This window comes from Spea bombifrons, chromosome 6 (genome assembly GCF_027358695.1).
Source record: "Spea bombifrons isolate aSpeBom1 chromosome 6, aSpeBom1.2.pri, whole genome shotgun sequence".
In the NCBI taxonomy this organism is placed as follows: Eukaryota; Metazoa; Chordata; class Amphibia; order Anura; family Pelobatidae; genus Spea; species Spea bombifrons.
In genome coordinates, this window is record NC_071092.1 from 25,534,118 (window position 1) to 25,560,822 (window position 26,705).

Sequence of the window (26,705 nt, forward strand, 5' to 3'; positions counted from 1 at the left end):
GTAAATTTGCTGTCCCCTCAAAATAACTCAACACATTAAGCCACTCTCTTGCCTATGGTTGCCCTTCTTTCTTACCTTCTTTTAAACATTCCTCTTGGAACAGTAGGTGCAACTGTTTAGATTTCTATTTAAGTTATATTTATTATTGTTATTTGATGATATATAAACACACTAATAAAAAATGTTTAAAGGACAAACATTGTTAGGAAACGATACCAGCTGTGGACTAGAGACAATTGTGTTGTTTATTCCTTGATGACTGAGCCACATTCGAAAAAACAAGGGCCATTGTGTGGTGTGGGTCATGAGTGGAGGCACTTAACAGTTTACAAAGATTTATTTTTAGGCTATTTCATGTCTTATTAGCACACCTATGAACTGACAGGGCTTTTACTCTAATCTCTGGATTGGAAAGGATTGCAAATAATCTGGTCACATGGTCTGAAATTACAGCTCATATTTTTATTTGATTTAACGATACCTAAGCATTCCAGCTGGTGCCTTTTGTCGTAGATGTAAACAGCTAAAATCCAAGTCTGAAAAAAATAGATCTTTCCCTTCCGACATGTAATGGTTTTCATGAGGACCATTTAGTTTCCCCCAACCACTACAGTACAGTCTTTGTGATGGACTATTGAAGCCTCCTATGTTCAGCTCATTTATAAAAGTCCCCATGTATGCCTACTCGTTGCCCTTTATGTAACAGAGTAACTTAACGAATATAAAGAATTTAATGTTTTTGCACTTAAAACACACAGCTTTTTTTACTGCGAGCATTGTTTTACTTATTCATACAAAGTAATTGAGTGCTTAACTGCCTACCACCTTATAAGAAAAAACTCTGTCATACCTAAAAGCAAGTGAAGCCAGACAAGTAAAATATTACAAATTTATTAAAAACACAGGGTAGGGTGATATTAATTCAGTCTGATTAAATTATCAAACAAATGCGGCAACTATTCTATGTTTTATTTTATACATATTTACAGCAAACCCTTTGAAAACAAAATAGAAAATGTACCGAGAACCACCTTTGACTATTCAGGTAGAAGTGAGCACTTTTCAGAGTTGCAGTTTCAGCATTTAGTTTATTCCTAAAGATATTTAAATAACCCATAAATAAATAAAGCAAAATGCACTTTTCTTATTAATTATCCCTGCAACCATTGTCCTTAATTTTAAAAAAGGAGGATGAGAAGTTGCTTCTTCAGAGACAAAAAAAAACAAATTGAAATCGACAAAATTGTCTTTTTTTAAAAAAAATAACAAAAGTATGATCCAAATCACAGTTTGGCTTTAGATGTGTGAGGCTTCAAAAGCCCCAAGCAAGCGTGCTTTAATGCTTAACTCAACAATGAACCAGTTAAAATCTGGCATCCAAAAAACTAAAAATACTCTAAATCTATTTTTTTCATTCCAGTAGTACCCAACGAGACCAAAAGCAAATCTCTCTCTTTTTAAAAGAGCTGTATACATTAATAAATAACGTGTGTATGTAATTTATACACACACTGCCTTGGTGGCAGCTTAAATATTCATAAAGTAAGATTTGTGGGTACAGTTATAACTATGTTGAGCAAACAGCAGCATACAGCTGTCAGACTAAACTTCCCATCATCCTCAGCCAGTTAGACAATACCTGTTCCCTGTGAATCACTTCTACGGTTCAAGTTGTATGTTATAACAAGTAATATCATTTTCGAATCGAGTTGCAGGGAAATGTTTAGGGTGCAGATTTCTCTGATCTTCCTAAGGATTGGACGGAATTTCCCCTAAAGACAATGTTATAAAAAGTGCAAATCTCTTAGGGCTAGCAGGGCTTGGATAGGCTGCGTCGGGCCTACAAGCTGTATTCGCATTTACCCTGCAGCGGGATATGAGCAGGCGCTGTTAGCTAGAAATAGTCTGGTAGAAAGCCAGTTTGACTCTTTCGATGTGGTAGCAGAGTTTAATAGCAGTGGCCAGCTTGAGTTCCATGCAGTCCTGAATGGCAGGCAGAGTAAGCAACAGCAGAGCCTTCCCATCTATTTCCTGGTCAAACAAAAAGATCGATTAGTTTTACCATTTATATCTCCCCAAGACAATAAGGTGTTTCCATCCATATTTCACAGTGTTTAGAAACAGCTTTAATGAACTGAATCTTTTACTTGGACTGGCATAGAAACATGTTGAGGAATTCTAATCAAACCTGCGGAACAAGTGAATATCCCCACTCACCCACAGCACGGCATACTGGAAATTCAAAGGGTGGATCATACCTGCTCTTGGAAAAGCTTTGCAAGGTGAGCACAGTCTGTGGATTTGATATAATGCATGACATCATCGACACTCCAGTCCAAGGGGTTACTGTCAAGCGTTAGTGGCTCCGTCAGTTCAATTCGGATATCCTGGAAACAAAGGTGTAGGTTACAACCACACTAACACCAAAGTAAACATTTGTTAACTTGCCCTGTATGGTAAGACTTTTCTTTTTTTACATGGGAAAGGATTATTGAACTGCTTTAAACATTTATCCCGTGCACAACAGATACAATGACAACCACTGTAATTTAGAAACACACTATAGTGCAGAAACATTTACGAGGGATTATAATGCGTTTGAGAGCTGCATGGTCCCTTAACATTTTGGTGATGTCGCCCTTGCATGAGTAGGCCTTTCAGGGCAAATGTAAGGCTCTGGTGGGCCATGGACAAAAAATATAATAATGGGATCCTCTCCCACAAATACTCAGTTGTGGTTCCAACACATTCATGCTCACACACACACACACACATACATTCATGCTAACACACAAACACCCTCACTCTAACGTACAAACAGTCATACATGTATACTCCTTCCTTCACTCACCCCCTTACCTCAAACACAACTTTCCCTCTGGCTGTGAGTAGGATCGCATTTAACCTTGGCTGCCACCAGGCTGGTCCTAAATTGTTCACAAATGGCCGAACTGACCTTGTGTGGCACGCCATAATGTGTGGCACCAGGGTCTGACTGCCACCCACACCAAGCATGCCACTGCCTCTCATTGTACTTTCGCCAAATGGTGGAGCTTCCGGGGGCACCTTTTACACCGATTGGAGGAACGAAGGAAAGGCCGTCCCGTGGCTCTGCCTTTTTGTGGAGGTGCAACGAGAGACCATAATAATGTATATAGATTCACAGAGAAAGAGAGGTGCACAAGCACTTCTCTTTCTCCACGAATCTATCCCTAAAGAACACGTCCTATCAAAGTACTGCCTGGGTCCCATGGACCAATGTAAGGTCCAGCTCTCGTGGGCTCCTTGTTAATGCGGATCTGATGCCTTTGCCCCTTTTTTGAAGAATGTATATTAAAATAGGTCTTTAGTGGGGCCATGTAAACTGTCCCTTTAAGAGTCAAGAAAACATTAATAGAGACCTAGTTTAACTTTTCTCATAAGATATATATGTAATGTACAACATCTAGGTGCTGGCAACAGTGGCTACAAAATTCATGAAAATGGTCAAGCCCTGACTAAAGCTATACATGCAATTACGCAGGAATACATCATACACATTTAGGGCCCTTTAACGCAATGCCTTTCTCAGGCTAGTTCACTGAAAAAAAAACACACCATTCTTTAATATAAGATGGATTTACTACTCCATATATTTTGTACGGTATTTAATAACTATAAGGAAGTAAAAACAAATCTAAACAAAGTATTTCCTACGTATACATACTGATTAGGAGAAATAATAAATATATTAAACTGAATAATATTCTTCAGTAATAATTATTATATCTTGAGATCTTAAAATATTTTTTTCTGTAAAAGCATATGTAGGGTTAAACAAAATATAAAAATATATCACAATATGAGTATAGCAGGTTAGTATTGCTGAAAATACACTATTGTTTTTCTATAGTTATACTGTAGAATAATCAGTTTTACCCTGAAACAAGGCAGAATTATTATTTTTATTTTTTATATTATTATTTAAGTCTGCTTAATAACATTGCTTCAATGAATCATGCTCCCTGTCTTGTTATTCTTCTCTGTCTGGCATTCGGCTCTTCTGCGTTATTCCTAGAGATGGAATCCATTCTTATATTATACTCAAAACATATCATGTAAGTAATTATGCTGTTCTCTAATGCTGGGTCTATTCACTAAGTATTATGTATTAAATGGTGATACTTCTGGTGTGTCATATCACCATAGCAACCAATTAAAAGGTTCCTACTGACTTATCCATTCAGTTGGCTGTTATCGTGATAAGATTTTTTTTCTTTTTTAACCATAGTCACTTTTCATACATAACCTCTTTGCATTTTACATTTAGGGGTTATTTTAACGACATTTTCCATATGAAACTTGGCACTAGCTGATCCTTGTTTACCTTGGCGATGACCCTTTTGTCAGTATCTGAAATCCAAGGTTTCCTTTTCTTTTCATTTTCAGCAAACGAGTGCTCACTCCGTGTAGGGGACGTGGAGCCAGACCCCTTCCCAGAAATTTCAGATCCTTCTTGCTGAATGCTCTCTTCGCTGGGAGAGTCTTCTTCACCATCGTCTTCCTCCTCATCACCACTTCCCTTAAGTAATATATATGGAATACAGTAAGTGTGTGAGTGCAACACCATGGCAGCCAGTGAGATACACAGATGCTGGGGTATGATTCAACCACCTGATAAAGCCCTGTTAAACCGCGAAACACACGTTGGATCCATCTCATGCCTGGCAGTGGAGAGCCACACATATTAGGACCAGAAATGTCACCTGTAGTGCCTACCACAGTCAACGCTGTATAGACTGATTTTAAAAATAGGGCAAAGGGCACAGTATTAGTTTAGCACTAATAGCTAAGTGTAGGTTTATCACCCGTTATTACTTATATATCTTGAATATAACTTTTAATGGGCTGATAGAACGTTTCTTGCTACTGGGTACTTTACAGTGTAACAGAGATTATTCACAGTTACTAATTGGAAACAGTAACATGAATACTTCTGGTATCTAGTCCAAACATTTGTTGTTGTTTTTTTTTTAATAAAAAGAGCTTTCTTCCTATCCTTTCTATTCACCTTCTCTTAGAACATGAAAGTAAGACACATTATACACATACACAAACAATTAAACAAAAGCTTGTCTACAAAGCATGTTTCTTCTTTCTTAAAAGGTGCTGTTATATAAAACATTGATTGCACTCTCTAGCACAAAAAGCAAATAAACCTTAGCAGACCTGTCATGTTATTCTTTCCTCTAAATCATAAAACTTAAAAAAAAGTATTTTCAGTTTCTATAGCAACACCCTATCAGGGCCTACTTTACTGCCACATGACTATTAAGTGCCCCCAGCAAAAATGAATTATTAAAGAATTACTTCTGTGAAAGGCTTGGACATTGAGCAGTAGTAGGAATGATGTTTTTAATAATGGATTTAGTTATAATAATATAATTTAGTTATATAAGTGTTAACATCACTTTAGTTTACACCAATATTAATATTTGTTTTCTTTCTCCCAGTGGCTGATGGAATTTCCTCTTCTGTTACACACAAGTTTTAACCTAAGTGCGGTTACATTGCGGTACCCTATTATTTATTTTGGCAGCAGTTGATATTTATTTTTGATGCAGAAATCTGAGGGAAGACATGTCAGCGGTGGCTTTGTCAGAGAATTGTGAAAACGTCAACTACGTGTATGTGTTCATATGGCTTAAAGATAAGAAGTCAAAGGGTTAAGGAGCTTTAAGCTAAAGGATCCCCTCCCAGGAGTGTTATGATTAATTGATTTATAAAGCACCACCATATTCTGCAGCAGTATCCATTAGTGTCCCCACCTGTGGGCTGCCTGCAGGGGTGTTATCCACAGAAGTAGAAGAATGCTTCTTCTTGTGCACAAAGAACTGTTTTCTTCTCTTTCTCTTTTTAGCCGGCTTCTTCAGTGCTGCTTCAATGCTGCGCAGTATCCCGGCTGGATTGCTAAGATTTCGCCCACGCCGCTTCCCGTAATAATGAGCTAAACACAACATGTACGGTATACTTTTTAAGTAAATAAAACAGGTCACTGTTGGGTTTATACTAATGCACACTATGAAATAGACTGAATGATATACATCAGTCTATATCATCTCACCTGTTTGACCCCCCTCATCCTAGCAGCATTTTCATTAACTGTTCTGTTACTCCTCATAGTAAAACTTCTCCTTTCGTTCTTTCCAGTAGAACCATCTCACGACATTTTAAAGATCAATACAAAGTGTATACCGTATTTCCCCAAGTATAGGAAGCTCCCTTGTATAAGACGCACTTTTGGGGGGGTCAAAATTAAAAAAAAAATGTACTGGCTGTCTGGGCATGATATGAGTGTGATTGATGTTGGCTGCTAGCAACTGTTAGCAATCACACTCCTATCATGCTCAGGCAGCCAGTACATGCACATCACTTTCAGCCTCCCTGTGCCCCCTACACACGGATCCATGCTAACATACATACATACATACATACATACATACAAACAATTTACTCCCCAACCTTACTTGAACTGCAGATCTTCTGCTGCCACTCAACGACTTCCGTGAGGGCCGCTGTTTCCCCTCTGCCTTGCTCGACGCGGCTGCACAGGAACAGGAACTGAGCGAAGTCATGTGATGCGATGTGCATTCACGTGACTCCACCAGGTTCCTGTGCAGCTGTGGCGGATGAAGGTAAGCAGCAGTTAGTTAATAAAAAAAAAAAATCTACCACCACTGTATAAGTGGTGCGTCTTGTACATGGGGAAATACGGTATATGTATGTATATATTCACAAATACATTGTAACAGGGTACAATATTTATCCTTAAAAACTTTAACATATTCCATGGCCGCAGGCAATGTACAAAAGAACAGGCTGGGATATATAGATTTCTGTTAAGGAGCAAACATTAAAGAAGTACTTACTGTACTTGGTTTTGGTCAACACAGAGCAGTTTTCAGAGCACGTGTCCAGCACCATCAGTGGACCAAAAAGGTTGGGACAGCACTCTAATCGTATGCATGTTTTCCTACAAAATTCTGGTACACGGTCTGATGTTCTCACTAACTCCACAGTGGCACGGTACGTCTTGCCTTTATATCTGCAATACAATCCCAAATAAAACCAACGTGACAGAACAAGAAAATAGGTCTACACAATATACTGTAGGACCAAATCAGACCAAAAACTCTATTAGCAGCTTGTTACAGTCAACCCCGCAGTAGGCAGACAATATTTTGCTACTGAAAACATTCATCACTACCCAAAGTAGAGATGATGAGGTATCCCCACAGAGGACCTACATCGTGGCTATATTAGCCAGAACGGTGACGCTACTGCCATGCAGACAAAGTATCACCAGGCCTTCTTCCCATACCTAGTGTGCCCAGTGGATAATCCACCACTGATTCAGTCTATACACAAGGAAAACAGGTATTTACCATTAGCTTTTCCCAATCGCCTACCAATGGAGGGCAGCTGCTCCTCATTGGTTGATGCCAGAGGAGTCCCCTGCCGGCAGCCAATAGAATCGCTCTTACGGACCTTTAACTACTGCCACGATCCTACTGATTCCCGTTCCTGTTAACCCTTGCGATGCTATGTAGACAAGGTAGGCTAGAGGCAGTGACTTGTATGGGGGGGATGTACCAGGGAGATTAGCTAGGAGAAATTTTTTAAAGACGAATTCAGTATTCGGTTTTAACAACGAAAACGCAACGTTTGTGTTCGTTTTCATGTTCTCCCGAATACAAATGCAACGTCTAATATTTAGTACATATGTAACAAAATGTTTTTATGATATTTAATACAGGCAATGGGATTTTTTTTAGGACAAAAATGTTGATTTTAGTGGTATTATGTAAGAAGATACAGTGACTACGGATACAAAAAAAAATGAATATTTGGGCCAAAAATCAGTGTTCTTGTTAAAACCAATCTTTTTTTGCAGACTGTGTTTCTTTTATTCTAGAATTTCCATGAACATGTGTAAACGGGTAAAATATCTCACTTTGCTTTGAGAGTCTCTGCATGCTGGGGCCAAGATGGTTCCTCCTGAAGCTCCAGTTCACGTAATACCCGACTGGGTTTGTAGGCAGCATTAATGAGCAAGGATAGGACCTGTCGCAACAAACAATAAATAACCGTCAGGTAAAAGCTTATGATGTCTTCCCTTTTACCAATCGCCTACTGTCAGGGACAGCCAAATAAATCCCCTTCTACCTTTTGCTACAGTAACTGTTGAAGTGATGAACTTCATATTACGCAGACAAGGCTCCATAGATGTGTATGCCAGCACAGCGCAAACAACAAATTTATGAATGGTAGGAACATTTTAACCCTTGATACCAACACTATACAGCCTTAGAAACATGTTTATAATATACCCATGCAACACATAATGACTGTGCTGAGATTTTTAAATTCAGTTTATTAATAGAAGGAATTGCTAGGATCTCTCATACCTCTTTGAGGACTAACACGCAGCTGCCTGGTCCAACAGATTTTGGCAGTTCTGCTATCCTCCCTTTGTTTAGATATGGTCCAGAGAAACATCGATGGTTGAAATAGATTTTAGGGCACATGTATTTTCCATTTGAGTCTTGAAGGGATAACAAGAATACATGAAGAAAACATCAAATCACACTTTAAAATATGGATTCCTGAAAATATTAAACTGAGTATTTCATCGTAATCATGCAATTTTAAAAATGTGTACTACAGGTGGTAATGAAAATCAATGGTCATCCTAACATAAGATCATTTAAGATAACATTTTGTCTATAAAGGTATTACTAACATCAAGTTCCATGACTGAAATACTGATTAATTAACAAATGCTTGTCATATCGTTTCCAAATAAGAGATCATTAAATACTAAGCCTAAAAAATTGTCTTGGGCAACATTTGGACTACTATCTAGCGGTTTCTGTACTACAACTCCTGTCACCTGCAGCCAAAATCTGGTTGGGTGAGGATAGTGATATTGTAACCTATTGCCGAGTGTTATTCACTGCTCGTTAACACCTTGCCCCAACCATTATGTATGATGTCACTGAGTAAAAGCGTGAAGATGAAACAGTCACCAGGAAAAGAAGATCTAAACATATTTACACTGCGGACACTGTTCATTTTATGAAATCCCACACTTTACAATTCAATGGCTCTGTAATGATGCTTACAAATTAAAATAAGATGATATATATATATTTGTGCATTAGAAACACCCATATATGTACACATCATAGCAGCAGCATCTTTAGTCTGGGTTTTCAGGATTTATTTTTATTTTTATATAAAATTTTTATATAAATTTTTATTTTTTATAAAATTTATATAAAAATAAGTTATAATTTATACATTATTGCTCTTCTTTTCTGGTCACCTCTTCTGTCTGGTTGAAGCAGAGGGACATAGTGCACCTTCAACAAAATTAAAACTTTGGATCCTTAATTTGGTTGCAATTTTGATAGCATGATGTGTAAACTGTCACCTAAATGATGGAAATATGATTATGCAACAGCATAACAAAGCCCTTTTCATTTTCCTGCAACCACATACCAAAGAATAAGCTCTAGCAACTCAGTAGAGAGGCAGATTATTATTTTTATTATTATTATCTTTTATTTATATATAGCGCCAACAATTTACACAGCGCTTAATACAATACATATATTCAAGGGGTATGACAAGACGAGAACTGACAGACTAAGACAAACCGATACATTAGGTGGAGAGAGCCCGGCTCGCAAGCTTACAATCTTGAAGGAATGGGGTGACAAACATAAGGCACAGAGAAAGGGTGAGAGGTAGTGGTGGTTGTATCAATGATAAGGAGGTTCTAGCAGCTAAGATGGCGCAGCTTCTCTGAAATGAGTTTTCAGATGTTTCTTGAGTGTTGGGAGGGAGGGTGAATGCTGAAGGTTCCGTGGGAGTAGATTCCAGAGATATGGGGCAGCTCGAGTGAAATCTTGTAGATGGGAAAATGAAGTGAAAAGTGAGGAGGAGAGCCTTAGCCCATGGGAGGAAGGTAAGGATCGAGTAAGAGAGTATTTGCTAATGAGAGCAGAAATGTATGGAGGAGCAGTTTTATGGATGGCCCTATATGTTAGTACCAACATTTTAAATTTAATTCTAAAAGTAATAGGGAGCCAGTGGAGGATTTCACAGAGTGGGGAAGCATTAGAGGAGCGACGTGCAAGGAAGATAAGCCTAGCAGCAGCATTTAGGACAGGCAGAGTCAAGACAGTGGAATGCCAACCAGAAGAGTGTTGCAGTAGTCAAGACGGGAAATGATAAGTGAATGAACCAGAGTTTTTGTGGATTCTTGGGTGAGGAATGGGCGGTTGCGAGAGATGTTTTTTAGGTGCAAGCGGCAGGATCTGGCGAGGGACTGAATAGGAGGGATGAAGGAGAGGTTTGAGTCAAGGAGTTAGTGGGTTAGTAGGAGAGATAGTCGTGTTGTTAATGGTGATAGAGAATTCAGGTAGTGGCTTTCTAACTATAGTATTTTACATGCTGTGTGTTCCTACAAAGGGTGTTGATTTATCCGTAAGTGTGATATCTTACTGGTGTTGCAGGTTGTAGAATCTGTCTTGTTCAGCCCGTTAACAGTCTTGGCGGATGTATTTCTTAAAAAAGAAGACAAATTAATTAATTGTACGAGGAGCAAGTTAACTGCATAAAGTTTTCAACACTTTGACACAAATTAAAGGAAAGAAAACCACAGCCGGCTGAATCGCTGTATAACTGAAACAAATTCTACAGAGTTATTGCAGAACATATACATATTATATTTAAGAATATTAGTGATCTGCCTTACGGACGCCCTCCACTTGGCTATGATTTTCTGATTTTATAAAAAATACATTTAGGCACGTTGGTATCATATAGATTGTAAAAATCATATTTGCGTCAGCCGAATTCCCATCAGGAGAGGTGGCTGGAATTCTGACCACAATGGGCATTGCCTCTACATTCTCACTTTACAGAAATAAATTAGGATTTCAGCATCCTCAGCTGTATCATATTGACATCCTTCCTTGTGTGGTCCATGAGTGCCCAGTTTTGGTTTTATTTTATTATTCATAAAGTGCTCGTGTTTTCATTTGTCTAAGAAAGGCCAACTAAATCCGACAAAAAAAGTATTATCAGCGGGAATTTTTACAGTTGTAAAAATTGTTGTATTTAAAAGCAAACTCATTGATATCTAGGTAAAGCAACTAAGGAAGCAGAGCTGGAAAAAGAGATCTAAGCTGTAATCATTAGTGAACAGCAAGCGGACACTGGAGACATGATTAAAGACGGGCTAACAGAATAGATCTGAAGACCATAAATAGAATAAAACAAGCCTGAAACGCACCACTAGAGGAGAATGCATGGGTAGTGAGTAAAGTGAGTAAAGTGCTTTTGACAGTAAATATTAATGTTCTATTTATGTATTATAGTAAATATACACTTCTCATGTAATACATTCTGAGGGCTCCGATATACTCACTGCTTCTCAGTCTGAGGGACAACCGTCTTCTTTTGGGGTTTTGCTACCAAAGAGATAAATATCTTTATTTAGCGTATACATTGAGTTATCTGGTCTTCTAATATATTGCATCATTCATATCATACACACATATGTAGCCACCCATGCACAATATGTTTTGACAACTGAACATTCCACTTTACAATGGTCCTGGTTAAACTAGAATACACTTAGAACCACAGGCTGTAGACCCTTACATGAGCAAGTACAACACAAAACTATGACAAGAAAAAGTAATTATTGTTATTAATATATGGACCAAATTAAATACCTCCATGGAATAAAATAAAAAATGATTATTTAACAGGAAGAGAATAAGTGGATTAGTAAGTGTAAATGCCTTTAGGATAAATTTTTTAAGATTGTGTTGTATAGAAGGTCTTACCTTGTGCATGAGGTGGGGTACAAAGCGAGTGCCCGTTGCTTTCACACCATCCCATTGGGAAAATATCCATGGACTCTATATGAACAATGCATTCTGGAACTGGTGCCTTTGTGCCTAAAGCATTTGGACAAATGTTAAATTTATCTCCTCTGAGATTTCCTCCAGACAAGTAGCCACTTTCACCACAACCTTTAGAGACCCATTTAGGGTCCCAAAATAGAAAAAAAAAAACACATGAAGGCCGGCATTTTGAACTCAAGCAATGTAATAATTATGCAAAACAATGCAACATGTTCAAGTTAGTTATGCAACAATTTGGTGTCACACTCCATACTCTTATAATAAACGGTGGCCACAAGCAGCTCCTTAATCTGCCTTTATGTTAGCATCACTTCTGAATACAGACCTTCGAATTGCAGCCAAACATAAGGGGTGTTAACTCTGTTGATGGAAGCAATACAGATATCTTGAGGCTGGAACGGGTTGACAGCTTCTAGCTTCATTCGTTCTTGGAAGACTTGAGTACTTTGGGGCTGTAGAGGAGAAGGAGAGCTACGTGGTCAGGACCCATATTCAAATATTGCAATCTTACTCTATCCTACGAAGCCATCAATTGTTTGAAAGACACGTCAAACACAAGTTTTCAGGCATTAAGTCTTTGTCCCAGTGTAATGTTGTTAACGATGCTGAAGCCTGATGTAATAATGTTTCGAGTACATTGTAATTTGCCCATAAAAAAAATAAAAAAAACAAAATGTAAGCATGAGCAAGGTTCTCACCACGGGGAAGCAGCTCTCAGGGGCAGCCTCAGCCTCAACCTGGGACAAATAGACATCCCAGTCAAAATTCTCCTGTGAATAGCCTACAGGAGGAGAACAACAATAAGAAAACAGGGCAAGACAGTGCAAAATAATAGAGGAATGATGGTGGAGTCAGTTTTCAATCTAGGTTCACAAATGCTAACAATTCTCGGAGACAAATGTCGTATCATAATTGGAAACGGGAGAAACAGATCCCTTTGACATAATGCTAATACAAAACAATGGATGAACTGCTCTCAAAATGATTGTTGCTATACTGGTAAAATACTGTTTCTGTACAACCAATACCAAGAATTATAGTTGCACATTAGGGTACATCATTTTTAAAATCACAGCTTAAAATATTATTATGTATAGCCATCTTATTCTTGTATATACTAAAGGTTGATGAACAAATGTATGCTGTTTGGGTAAAAAGAGTGTGCACAAAGTATACTTTCTGGAAAATGGATGCGTTGATGCCAGCTAGAAAAAGGTATTGATATATTCTAATAAGTGCGGTTACATTGGCTAAGTATGTTATCATGCCCCTGAAATGCCATACAGCTGGAAGTTGAAAAAAAAAATAGTTCCTTGATGCTATTACAATTTCAGAGAGGAAAAGGGAGATTAAGGCCTTGCCACGTTACGTTTTAATGACCCAGTTAGAAAGAACATAATCAAGCACTGAATTTTTAATCAGCAGGGCCTGTGTCTAATCAGTGACTTTCAAACAACCCTGCCACTAACATAATTTCATGTGTGGGAAAGAGAGACCTTAAATAGACAAATATAAAGTTTTAATTATGCAATTGATTATATTAATTAAATAAAGGAGGTTATATTCCTCAAACTTTTTTTGCATGCAATGATTACGCCAATGGCAAACATTCTCCATGACACAGTTATAAACACACATACCAGGTGGGGGGTGTACTGAAACCCCCAGTTTGAGACTCCATCCAACTGGGAGAAGGCCATGGCTGTTTTTGTGACACACCATGTTCCTACACGTTCTGGAGCCTTCAGGACGAAGGTCATCAAGTTCAACCAGGAAATAACGTTCATCAAAGACCTGGAGACATACCGTTGGGAGTAAGAATGTGTACTTTATACAGTATGTTATCAAGTGGATTTAAACCTGTAAAACAGGTTATTCCAGCACTTGTACAACTACTTCCCATGTACTTTTTGGACAGTTATATGCAAATAAATAATTCAGATATTACAGATGCATGAGCCCAGAGACAAACAGAGTTGCCAATAGTCCCTTTTTGGCTGAGCAGTCCCAGCAGTATCATCACTGAGTCTGTACTGACTTTTTGCAGTTGCTAGTACACATATTTTAGTTACCGCATATGAAAAGTCTTCAGAACAGTGTATTATACAGACAGTGTTGAAAATTCATGCGTTCTGAAGGTGGAGTTGCTCTGTTCATTCTATGAGAGACAGCCAAAAAAAAAAAAACAATACCTTGGTGATTGTGGCTGGAGTAATATAAGATGGATCTGTAGGGTCCACAGCCTCTAGTTTCATGCCGACAGAGAAGGAATGAGTGGGGATCAGCGGCTGCTCCTGTAAAACAAAGCAATAGGTTTGTTTCCACTCCTAAAACAAAGCTTTATATGTAGGCTGGAGAGAAAAGGAACGCATCTTTATCATAAGTACTCAACATGTACTTGAATTACTACATATGTGACATTGTTTTCTTCCCAAGTAAAGAATAGTACAGTAAACCCTATAGTGCTGGTTACAAGCTTATAGTTTAAAATGCAGTATTTTATTTAACGAGGGTCACTCTCATAAAAACAGTTTTGCTTTAGTTTTGTTTTTAGAATATAACATTCACAAGGGCCATACAGAATCCTTTAAGAGCTGCCAGTCCGATAACAATGGTTAAGACTATAGTTGTCTAACAATACAATGGAAAGATTACTAAACTGATATAAAGTGTCCACTCAGGATACCACTGCCTGATTTGCTGATCAACAAACTTTTCACATTGCGATCTTATACACTGTATTTATTATTATTATTATTATTATTATTATCTTTTATTTATATAGCGCCAACAGTTTACACAGCGCTTAATACAATACATAAATTCAAGGGATATGACAAGACAAGAATTGACAGACTAAGACAAACCGATACATTTGGTGGAGAGAGCCCTGCTCGCAAGCTTACAATCTAGAGGGAAAATGGGGTGATAAACATAAGGCATAGAGAAAGGGTGAGAGGTATTGTGGGGGTATCAATGACAAGGATGTTCTAGCAGCTAAGATGGTGTGGCTTCTCTGAAGAAGTGGGTTTTTAGATGTTTCTTGAATGTCGGGAGGGAGGGTGAATTCTGAAGGTTCCTTGGGAGCAGATTCCAGAGATATGGGGCAGCTCGAGTGAAATCTTGTAGACGGGAAAAGGAAGAGGTGATGAGTGAGGAGGAGAGCCTTAGCCCATGGGAGGAACGTAGGGATCGAGTAGGAGAGTATTTGCTAATGAGGTCAGAAATGTACGGAGGAGCAGTATTGTGGATGGCCTTATATGTCAGTACCAGGATCTTAAATTTAATTCTAAATTCTATTTGATTTTAAGACCTCAGATCTGTGGCACAGCCTAGGGGCTTGTCACTCACGCTCTTTTACACCTTCACTGACTCTCCCATTCACTCTTTCTGTTAATGCCTCCGCACCTTCTCTGATGAAAAAAGAAGACAGAAGAACAAGAAGAGGCAAGAGAAGAAGCAGAGCTGTAGAAGAGGAGACAATTAGACGGAAGCGGAGAAGGTAGGGACACATTGAAAGAGAGCGTGAGAGAGCAACAAAAGCAAAAACAGTGCTTTGATAAGGATCATCTTATACTCAGGCCTTTTCTTTTTTCCTTTCCAATGACTGGGATGGAGCTAACCTGGAAGAATTCAGCAGGTACACAATCTCCATTGTCCTTCCCATGGGTAGCCACAATCTCTTTCCATTCGCCATCGCTCATCAGGTGTGATATTGCTGCAATTTCAAGAGGCACTATTTAAATCCTGTATAAACTTTATTTTTGTCATTGAACATATGTAAAAGGGCGATTTAGTACCCAGGGCATTCCTACTAAAGAAGAATGCACATAAAATAGCTAAGGTCAGAAGAAGGAGCAAATGCACATGGAGGTTCTGTAGACACCATGAAAATGTGTCAAATGCATTAAATTGATGGCTAAAGAGTTTTAACATTCAATAACATTGTTTTCAGTTGCGTGAAATAGTGAGGAATTTCCCTTAAGAGTAATTAATTCATATTAAAAGGAGGCCAACATCTGTGAGGTAGGACCAATTATCAGTAATGAGACTAAGTAGTTACCTGAGTATTTTACAATACAACAACTAGTGATATTGTAAATTATTACGACAGGCAGTCAATCACTGGCATAAAATATATCTTTATAGGATTCCTTCAAAGTTTAGTTTACACAGTTCTTGGTCTGACACCTGATTTTAAATTACTTAAGTCCTTGTTACCATAAGGTCAACATAAAATATACAAAGCTGGTACCTCCTGGAGGCCGTATCTCATAACCATGCTGTTCTGCCCAGCCTATGTGATGAAGCAATGGGTGGAGGTAAAAAAGATGAAGACTTGCATGGTCAGGTGCTCCTTCATATTGCAGCCGGAGCCTCCCACCAATATTCTCCAGAATTCTAACAGGCCAGGCGGCCAGTGAACCCTGAGAATGCTGGAGCTCAAGCCTAGAATCTGGGCCAAACAAATCCATGGGTTCCTTTCCTCGGTGAGGCTGCAAAGAGAGAATAAATAATTCTGGGGTTAAAAGTTACATTTAACCAGTTAACTATGAATTTAAATAATTGATGCTACTGTGTTTTTACAGTCGATCTCCTCTAAAGGTGAAGTAGTCCCTTAATTTTAAACCATATAACTCTGCTTTCAGAAATTAATTTAGTTAAAATCTGTAAATGTTATCTTTATGTCAGGAAAACAATCATTATGTGTTTTCAGAAAGTTTTAAGAGAACTGCGCACCTAAATGAAGGTCCAGTCGCTGTGCACTGTTATAAAGTCTCTTCTGTTCCAAATAACTCATCGCAAGTCTCTATTAAGGGAAAAGGATAGAATGGGATACTTACGCCCTCTAGCAGGTGAGCTGGGGCACTGCAAGCGCCGGTCAAGGTCTTTTCAAGAAATTCCTCCCAATTGTCCAGCTTCTCTTTGACACCTAAAAGTGGAAAGAGTATACACACAACATTACATACTAATTGCTTCGCACATAGATAGAATCAGTTTGTCTACGTTTACACTATGAATGCACAATACATTATGGCGTGCTCCATTCTAGCAATAAGGATGGATAGAAGGATGACTATATCAGTGTTTCAAGCTCAAGTATTCTGGGGTACGTGTATAAGTTCTACTGCCACCAATGCATACTGACTTTTTAATAATATGGTGTGTATTGCTCAAAACCAATGTTCCATCTAATTTTTCTTGGTTGGCGTGCGCAGAAAATTTCTCTTGTGCAAACAGTTTCACAGAGCAAATATTTTGTGCGCACAATATCTGCGCCGCATACAGTTTAAAAAAAATTGTTTTTTCTTTTTTTGGGAAAATCTCGTGTGCGCACAATTTTTGGACATGTGCACTCTCTAATAAAGCTATGTGCGCGCGCACAAGCGCACAGCTTAGAGGGAACACTGCTCAAAACATATACATTTATGAGATACAGGATTATATGGATCCATGGACGCAGATTATAAAAAATGGTATAGTCTATTTTGTGGAACACAATGATATTTTTTAAGGAAATCTCACTGATTTAATAATGGTAATATGTATGTACAGGGCCAGCCAAGGTCTTCCTGCAGCCCATTAAGAGTCTGATGCAATGAGATTTTATTTCAGTGGACGCACTTTCTTGCCACGCATGGGCTGCTTCAAGTGTCTGACATGTACGAGGCATTTTGCAGCAGCTCTGGAACTGCAGCTTGTCCATAAGTATTTAATTAATTATTATTATTATTATTATTATTTACATTTTGAAGAGCTCATATTAAAGTACTCAAAAAATACTTTAATCTCACAGGCAGCCTCATCAAAGAAGAATGCATATTAAATTGTCCCTTTGAACAGGCAATGTTCCTTACCATCTGGAGGTTTAAGGGTCTTTCCATTTTGCTGGGCCCAGCCGATTGGGTGAAGATCAGAGGTCACAATGTCGCACCAGAAATCAGCAGAACGATCTTCCCCACAGCCGGCATACCGCAGAAGCAGCAATTTGCCACAGGTGGTGATGATCCTGGCAACCCAGTAAAACTGTGGGTCTGTCCTAAGTGGGACCTCCAATTTCATCCCTGGAGCTAAGCCATTCTGGAGAGAGGTATCAACCTTAAGGAAGCAAAAAAAATACCGGTAATTGAAGAAGGAATAAGAAAGTAAATGGTTAAAGGAAAAGTATACTCCAAAAGGTACTTGATACAATTACACATAAAACAGTCATTCTTTCCGTAAAGAATTCTCTAACCAAATTAAATAAAACTTCAGTCAACTGGTTTAATACTTCTTGAATTGTAGCCATTTCAACTTAAGACATCCCTTTTTCACAAGTAACTGAATCACTGTTCAGCTTTCTATTTTCACAAGTCCTGTTTTACAGATTTTTATCACTCTTTTATCTAACTAAATGTGGCATCAGAAACATTATTCCTATTATTGTTGGATGCCAAAATCGTATCAAGAGATAATTCTTTAATCAAGTAAAATGTTGTTTCATATTTCTTTTGTCAGGTATGCTTGTTATGTGACACAAAAAGGTTGTTTTCACAGAAACTGAAAAGATGTATAAAGGTTCTGGGTTGGTTCTCCGAAAAGATTAACAAAAGGCTGGCTTCCTTAAATTAGACATCCAAATTAAGTGGAACAGCACCTTTAAATACTCTTAGGGATACTGCCAACAACCGAAAAATGTATGAATTAAATAAATACTTAGCAGATGGGGAATAGTTGGGGATCGTGTGAAGAGCTTTGCCCTACAAACTATATTTGTAATAAAATGTATGTCTCTACAGATGTCATGATAGCTACAAAGATTGGGATTATTGGATTGTCACTCACATGTTTGAAGAAGCTATGGGGAGCTGCGATACTCCCAGTTTCCTCCAGATACTCCTCCCAATTGAACTCTACCTCCTCCTGGCTGGAGTCAGCATCTGCGAGACACAGAAATTACAAGATTTTGGTATTTTTTTCACAGGGACGCTGATTTTTATTAGGTTTTGACAAGTGCTGGCACTACACTTAATGACGTATACATCCTATTGGGTTGCACATAGTAAGACTTCTCCTTCAAAATAGTCCCCAGTATGCATTAAAATACAAAAACAGAATGGACTCGAGTGATCCTTTAACTATCCATACAATTTACATACAGGGTAAACTTGTGAGCAGAGCTCGGCTACCGAACTTATTGCTTTATCTCTAATGATGATCTCGATATTTCAAGGCTTTCCTTGCTAAACCTGGTTCTTCAGTGGTTCTATCATCCTGATAATGTCCACATCCTAATAAGATCCGCTTTAAACAAAGTCTACATATCGTACGCTACATGATACTACCCAACAAACTCCATGCCCATTGGACTGCGACTGGTTCTTCCCAACCCTTTGCTGTACAATAATCATACACACCAGCACTGTGTTTATCCTGGAGCTCCATCTCAGCAGACCCACCGGTGATTATTTTAGGACACCTCAAAGTAACATAAGTCCAGAAGTGAAGATATAAAGGTTCTAAAATGCAGATTGAAATCATTTCAACATTACGATTGACACCATTTAAAAAAATACATTTAAAAAAATTGTATATACTGAAATTAATTGAATAAAAAATGCAAAGCAATGCAAAACCAAAGTGCTCCATCAAACCTGGAATTTATTGCCTTAACCCATTCACCAGCAAATGGAAGGCTCTGGCAGTAACAGAACATTAATCATTAGCTAAAGAGTTGTGAAAGAGTATCATTCTGTTGTAAAAAAAAAAAAAAAAAAAAAAAAAAAAAGAACCACAAAAATAGCTATTTATTGTTAAATAATCAAGTGTACTAATGGTTTAACCTTTATGCTGCCAGAAAACACAACAGCACTATGTGTTTTGGGACACTTCGGTTACTGGGTTAATAACTGAAATATACAAGCAGAAGCAAAACTATGCTTTACTGCAGGATAATCCCACAAAAATCAAAGAATTCCACCGCAACGAAGAGAAGTCTCCCTCACCCCCTGGATTATCCTGATTAGGCAGAAGCTTTCAGAAAGCCCTAAAGAAGAACTGTGGATTTAATAAATAAAAACATATCTGATTTACAGTAGTGTTTGGAAGTAACCAGGTTTTTTATACTTTCACTTTCTGTAGCTTGCAAGTCAAATCGCATTACACACACATACTTTAATACATACGCACATACATATATACACTTACATATCTTTTTCTATATATACATATATATATATATATATATATATATATATATATATATATATTATACACACACATACTTTATACATATATATATATATACACACATACATATATATATATATATATACACATACACACACACACGCACATTATATATACACATTTATATATCTCCTCAATGCTCTTCTCTCAAGTTAAGTTCATCAAGAGGATGATAAATACTCTAAGCTTCCCCTCATGTGTTTAAAGTGTTATTACTCCACAGGTTTTACATGTGGCATTTTTCAGCAGCCTATTATTGAAACTTCAGTTCATGTATTTCCCAAAGGGCGAGATTAACTATTTTGCATATTTTCATGGTCAATGTCGACTCAGCCCAGTCAACCCCATATCATAAAGAGAAGATGGCGAATTCTGAAATAAGGTTATATGTGTAACAGATTTCAATTCTTATCTCCCAAGCCATTCTCAATCATTCTCGTTGGAAAAATAAATTAAAACAGGACTCTAGGATCAAAAGCCTCAATCCAAACAAGTTGCCCTAAAGTATTCCTTATAATATAGGGCCAGACCTACGAGGGGGTGTAGCTGGCATGATCTGGGGAAGGACCATACACCCACCATAACTAGGTGTGTGCTGCAATAGCATTAATCTTACAGGTCTCTGGGCATTTCATGAGTGATCAGAGATGTTTCCCATGATCCTCACTGTCTGAAAACCTGGACTTGGCATACAACTTGGAGAGTTCCTGGGTATGATATGGCATCTAAGTAGAAGCAGATAGACATTCCTATATGCTCATGTCAGACAGAGTGCTGGCCAACTGCTCAGACCCTTGTACTATTAAAGTTATTCTGCTGAATTAGTTATCATCCATAGTTACTGCCAAATATCAAGTTATTTCCCATAATCAAGTACTGATTTGTCTCATTCCCAATTTTTGCAGGTAACAATAGCCTTGTTACATGAAATAGGGCAGTGATACATTGTTGCCATAGAAACAGAAACAATCTAAAACATTCTGTATATTTATGTGACCAAACTTTCAGAGGAAAGCATAGAATAAAAGATCTGTTAAGGTTTATTTGTTTGGAGTACATTTAACCCCTTTGCGACCATTGACATACCAGGTACATCATTAAAAGATGTCTAAAAGATGCCCATAGGGAACCAGTGAAGTACGTGGTACTTCATGGGTTAAAAACGGTCCCCCAGCGGTTAGTCTACAGCAGATTCCATGCACTTCTGTGTGCGTGTGATCGCTTATATAGTCAAATGACAAAGTTAAATGACAAAAACAAGGCTTGTAAGCTCTGCCTTTGTCTCTGTCCTCTCTTCTTCTCACTGTGATCATGAGCTGGAGAAACACAGAGAACAGTCCGTAAAAGTGATTCTCTGCATCCCAAGACCCAGGTTTCCAAATCATTTTTATAACTTTTTACAAGACCATTAGGGGTTAATGTTTGATATACATATTTGCTCACCAAATCAACCCAGCCCTTATTGACTTCAATGGGTTCTCTGGCTAGATAAGCTTGTGGCAAATTGACCAAGCTATGGCACTAAATTCTGCTTCTGGAATGCTTAGAACGCTTAATTCCTGGAAAAATATCATTTTGCAAGATAGTCCAAATTGACCCTTGGTGAATGGATCATCAAGCAGGCCAAACAGTTCCTTCAATGATGTCAATTGCATACATTGCCAAGGGGAAGGGTATGTATGTATGTTAGAGTGAGCGTGATAGCTTGAATGTGTATGTGTTAAAGGGGGTGCATGTTAGTAGAAGTGTGTATGTGTATGTGTTAGTGTAAGTATGTGTGTAAGTTTTTGTAAGTGTGAGAGTGCATGTGTGCAATTGTGCATGTGTTAGTTACTGGGGGGGCAAAGGGCCAATGGGGCTACTTGGCTTTACCTGCCCCCCCGGTCAGAAGATGCCAGGCTTTCCCTGGACACAAACACACGTCTGAGAGAAATGCCACAGGGTCAACCACAGTCCACACATGCTACCTTCTGGAACACGATATGCTGAACTAAAGACTGAGGTCTGGCCAGCTTGTATTAGTTCAGCGTCAGGAATGGTATGAAGAAAAATACAAATATCCTTCAAGGTCATCTCCTGCCAACCTGTACTTGACCTGCCGTTACCCTGCTGGAAATCATCACTCTTGTCCTTCACAAGCAGGTTTCAAAAATGTCAAATATCATGTGAGTAAGATTATATACGCATGTGAGTATACTGATGTGATAGCTAGAGGTCATTATTCCAGATCCATGTACAGCATCCATCTTTCGACCACACACAAAGATGGTGATTCAATTAAAACATATGCTGTAGGATTAGTTTATTACGCATACAAGCCCATATCTACAAACAGTAAATTTTTGAATGCCAATGCCCTTAAAATTATAATTATTAAAATAATTACATTATTATAAATGTAGGTGCATTATACAGTTATGGGACCACTAATCCAAAAAAATAATAATAATCAGCCAATCTCTTACTCAAAGGCAAAAGAATAACAATGTTGACAAAGCCATGCCAGACCAGGCATAAACACCATGGGTATTTTAACCACATCTCCCATAATCCTTAGCCAGACAAGAGGATCCTAAGAGACAAGATTCAGCAGCAGCATGAGATTAGGATGACCACGCTGGCCATGTTTTCCAGGATACACACAATTCTCATATAACTGAGAAACACAGGTAAAGTGAAGCTGCATCGCCAGATGGATTCCATCTGAAGAAGAGACTTCTGTGATCCCAAGAGCTTATGTAATCTTACATCTTTTTCTGAGTTGGCTTGATTAAAATGTAAAGACTAAAGACTCGATTGTTACCTGGGATAATGTGGCTGTATCCAGTTTTTTTCTTATTATATGATGGTTTATGCAAGTGCAATAGTGAAAGGGTTCAGCAGCCCTGATAACTTTATCAAGGCTCTGCAGCTTGTGGGTTTGGAGGTCTTAGTTTCTTTGCTATATCCCCATAAACTTTGCTGGGAGAGAAAACATCCGTTCGAATATTAAACCACTGTAACCTTCCAATAAGATCTAATACTAACTACAGATGGCCTATTCAACTCATTGATTAAAGAAATAATGTGTAATTTACACAACGCATTGCCTTGGCGTGTGTGAGAAAATGTAATCTACAGTGTAAAGTCCCTATATTTCACCACTGCACAAAAAGTTTGGCAGTACGATCGAGTTTAATGGAAATCTGAGTCAAACATGTCTCCCGAGGAGTCACGTTCATTTCAACAAGTTGGAGTCTTATTTTCAACTTGACTGCCTACTCGACTCAAGTGAGATTTCTGCGGATAAGTAAGCTGTTATGCTTTTCTGAGCAGTCGGGGTGACTTGGGTCATATCACCTTGAACTAAGGTCAGCTTGACAGTTACATTTAGTGAATTCCAATCAACTAAATTAAAGGGGCTGTTCCACTTAGACAAAATATTAATTCACTCTGTACTATGAATAGAAACCTTAACAGATGCGTCATTTTCTTGTTTCATCTTCAGGTTTAGTCTCATAAAGACAACACAGGAACTTTTAAGAAGCTTTTTTTAAGTGTCTTTTTTTAAAGTACTAGGAATTATGATTCTAATGCTGCATTTAGCTACAAGAACTACTCGACACAATTTGACGTTGGGCAAATAGACCTCGTTGGCAATATGTCCTACAATCCTTGACATTGTGTCACTCAAAGGAAACTGGGTTGTCAGTCTTACATGAACCTGCTGAAAATTGCCCAAATCATACCGGTCTGTAGCAGGCAGATTATGCATTAAAGTACCTAATTCAAATCAAGGTCAGGATAATAGGGAGAAAAAATATATACGTAACGTTTCCTTGTTATATAGTATGCTGGAACAAATGAAAAAAAATAAAAAATAATAAATAATTTTAATAAAACCCAAAAAAGCTAACTACTCCTATTATAACTATTATCTTTTATTTATATAGTGCCAACAATTTACTAATTCAAAAAAAGTGCCATACTTCCATTTATTTTATATTTAGTATGACCGCATCACATAGATATTGTATGGATATTGCACACGCTTTCAATGAATGCTTTTTCAGCCATATGTCTGTCATTAATAGTAGCTAGTTTTACAAAACAAAATGCCATAACAATGATGAATAAAAAAAAATATTGAACAGAAGATGCAATAATTATGCAAATATTTCAAATTCTTTCAAAAGCACCACATTCCTGAACAGGTAAAGTGAACGCGATAGGAGATACATTTAATGTATACGTACACTTATAATGGGCTTTTATACATTGACAGAATATAACAATTGGAAAGTGCATGTCCTGTTTATCAGTAGGCTTGGAGAAGCATTTTTATTTGCAATCCACTTCCTGCTATGTATCATAGCAACTTCCTGCTCAGAAAGAGCTCTCAATTTTCTTACATATGTAGAAGTGTATACTTCAAATTCAAAAAGTACCTCTCTCACTCTAAACATATATATATACATATGTATTGTGAGGGTCCTATTGTAATATAACGCAGCTTCATATGCCTATCCCTTTATTTCACCTCGCTATATTTCATGAGCATGCAACAATATAGCGCTGTTACAAATCATTTATCTGTATATGTAGCCAATTGATTTTTGCTTCACGTCAAACATTTCACTCGCTTTAACACTGTGTGAAGTGCAACGATTTCAAACACTTCCTTTATCATCTCCTTCCACCTTTGTTGTGAAGCAGCTCCATGAAACAACAACAACCCCTCTTCCCTGAGTTAGTTAAAAAAAATGGGAAGGTGTAGGCAGTTTCCAGAAAGAAAGCAGTACAATTTGATCTATTTCATTATTATTAGTGCCAAAAATTAAACTTACAACAAAAGTGGTATGTTGATTTTTGGGTGTGTACAGATTGCAGTTAAGTATCAGACTTCTGATGTTGTTTTGATATTTATGTTTAAACTGACATTATAGGACAGGTAAATATTTTTTTTTAGAATTCAAACAATCTAAAATACCAATAATATCGGAGTATTTGTTTTTAATAAATTCAGATAATGTATAGAAAAGCACTGAAGTTGGTTATGGAAAGAGGGAATGTGATACGTCCCCAGTACTGAAATGGTTAAAAGGCACAATTCCAGTGCTGATATGGAAGGAAGTCAATCTGAAAACAAAAGTGAATCTCTGCAGCCTGGCACGCAGGGGGTTAAAGACCTGGGACAACGTCAGAATACAGCAGAATGATGATGATTCGTAATCATATAGGTCATTAGGTTTAACTCCCCTCCCCTCCAAAGTGTGCACTTTCCTAGTATGACGTTACAGTGACTTCATAACCAGCGAAAACTAGATTTAATAGAATCAGAGTCCTGCCCCAAGCATGTGTCAGGAACGCGATGGGCTTTTATTTTCTGTTTCCTGGATGATAATTGAAATATTCGTGTTACACATAGGATGGCTTTTTTTTTTTGCTGCTGAGTTTGCATTAAGTTGTTGATCTCTGTGTGCTTTTATTTTCTTTATTATAATTGTTCTTTATAATCTGTCAATTGGCACAAAGTGCACAAGCAATGCGTGTTAGAAGCCAGTGCCAACCTATAGATAGATATATGCGCGTGTCTCTACATATATCATTTTTTTGGACATGTACAAATACATGTGCACACATATACAATAATATATGGGAAAATTAAGGACAGGTACACATATATTCATTTACACCAACATATAAATCTAGACCCCTATACACCCATACATATATATATTTATACACATGCACTGCTAAAGTGCAGCCAGCTGGCCCCCTCCCATGCACATATACACAACATCCTCCTACAGGGATAGATTGTTGCAAACTTGGGAAGCTCTTAAAAAAGATCAAGATTCTCCCAAAAGCGAGAAAACCCCTCCAGCAGTTAGATCGGGCTCCCCCCTGCCTAAGGAAACCCGTTGCTGAGCTTTTTCTTACCCGTAGGGACTTTTTCCAAGCTGATTTTCAGGGCCCGGTGCGCTCTTCTCTTCCCCCTGCTTCTCAGCTATTCACCCCCCACCGCTGCTCACTGCCTCATTCCAATATGGCACAGAGGCCGCCACTGCGCATGCGCACGGCTCTCTTCTCTCTCTTTCACTGTCTGCCTTCTCTAATTTTTGGGGCTTTTTCTGTTTTCCTCCACCCACTTTCTCAGCTTTCTTTTGACACTCTGTGCTTTGAAACCATTTACCCTCCTCAATGACACATTTACCTCGTCTCTGTGAGCACTTGCCTTCATTGTTGTTCAATATTGTAATTTACTGTGCACGTGTTATTTTAATCACAGGAAGTAAATTTCAATCAGAAGATAGAATTTTTCTTTAGAATTCTTAACTATATTTATTTTTAACCTTTTTTATATATATGTATTGATGTAGCAGGAGTTTATTGCATTACTGCTGTATATAATCACGTTTATATTTTATGTTACAACAATACACCACAAACATTTTTTCTCTCTCTCATGGAAGGAATGCACAGAACATTTAACCTTAATGTGAAGCTTAC

The 26,705-nt window shown here is 37.9% G+C and overlaps 1 protein-coding gene across 1 annotated transcript; it reads right to left on the minus strand.

Moving 5' to 3' along the window:
* Window positions 1-875: 875 nt before the first annotated feature.
* On the minus strand, window positions 876-26,217 carry SFMBT1 (Scm like with four mbt domains 1). The gene is made up of 21 exons (XM_053468664.1): window positions 26,136-26,217; window positions 19,382-19,483; window positions 18,810-18,904; window positions 17,843-18,083; window positions 16,829-16,917; window positions 16,240-16,480; window positions 15,608-15,702; window positions 14,177-14,278; window positions 13,625-13,778; window positions 12,683-12,765; window positions 12,310-12,436; window positions 11,904-12,017; window positions 11,480-11,522; window positions 10,552-10,613; window positions 8,448-8,584; window positions 7,994-8,103; window positions 6,909-7,084; window positions 5,808-5,986; window positions 4,367-4,561; window positions 2,259-2,387; window positions 876-2,031 (listed from the first exon to the last, which is right to left on the minus strand). The coding sequence occupies exons 2-21, from the start codon at window positions 19,407-19,409 to the stop codon at window positions 1,891-1,893; spliced, it is 2,541 nt and encodes an 846-aa protein (XP_053324639.1). The 5' UTR covers window positions 19,410-19,483; window positions 26,136-26,217; the 3' UTR covers window positions 876-1,890.
* Between the last annotated feature and the right edge of the window lie 488 nt (window positions 26,218-26,705).

What these genes read in the sequence shown, in the direction of transcription:
- SFMBT1 (XM_053468664.1), bottom strand. Translation starts at nt 19,409, where the DNA reads ATGGAGCTCCAGGATAAACACAGTGCTG. An exon ending in CCAGGATAAACACAGTGCTG is followed by an intron (nt 18,905 to 19,381) that starts GTGTGTATGATT and finishes TGTGTCTCGCAG; the next exon opens with ATGCTGACTCCAGCCAGGAG. An exon ending in GCAGAGACTCTCAAAGCAAA is followed by an intron (nt 7,085 to 7,993) that starts GTGAGATATTTT and finishes ATTGTATTGCAG; the next exon opens with ATATAAAGGCAAGACGTACC.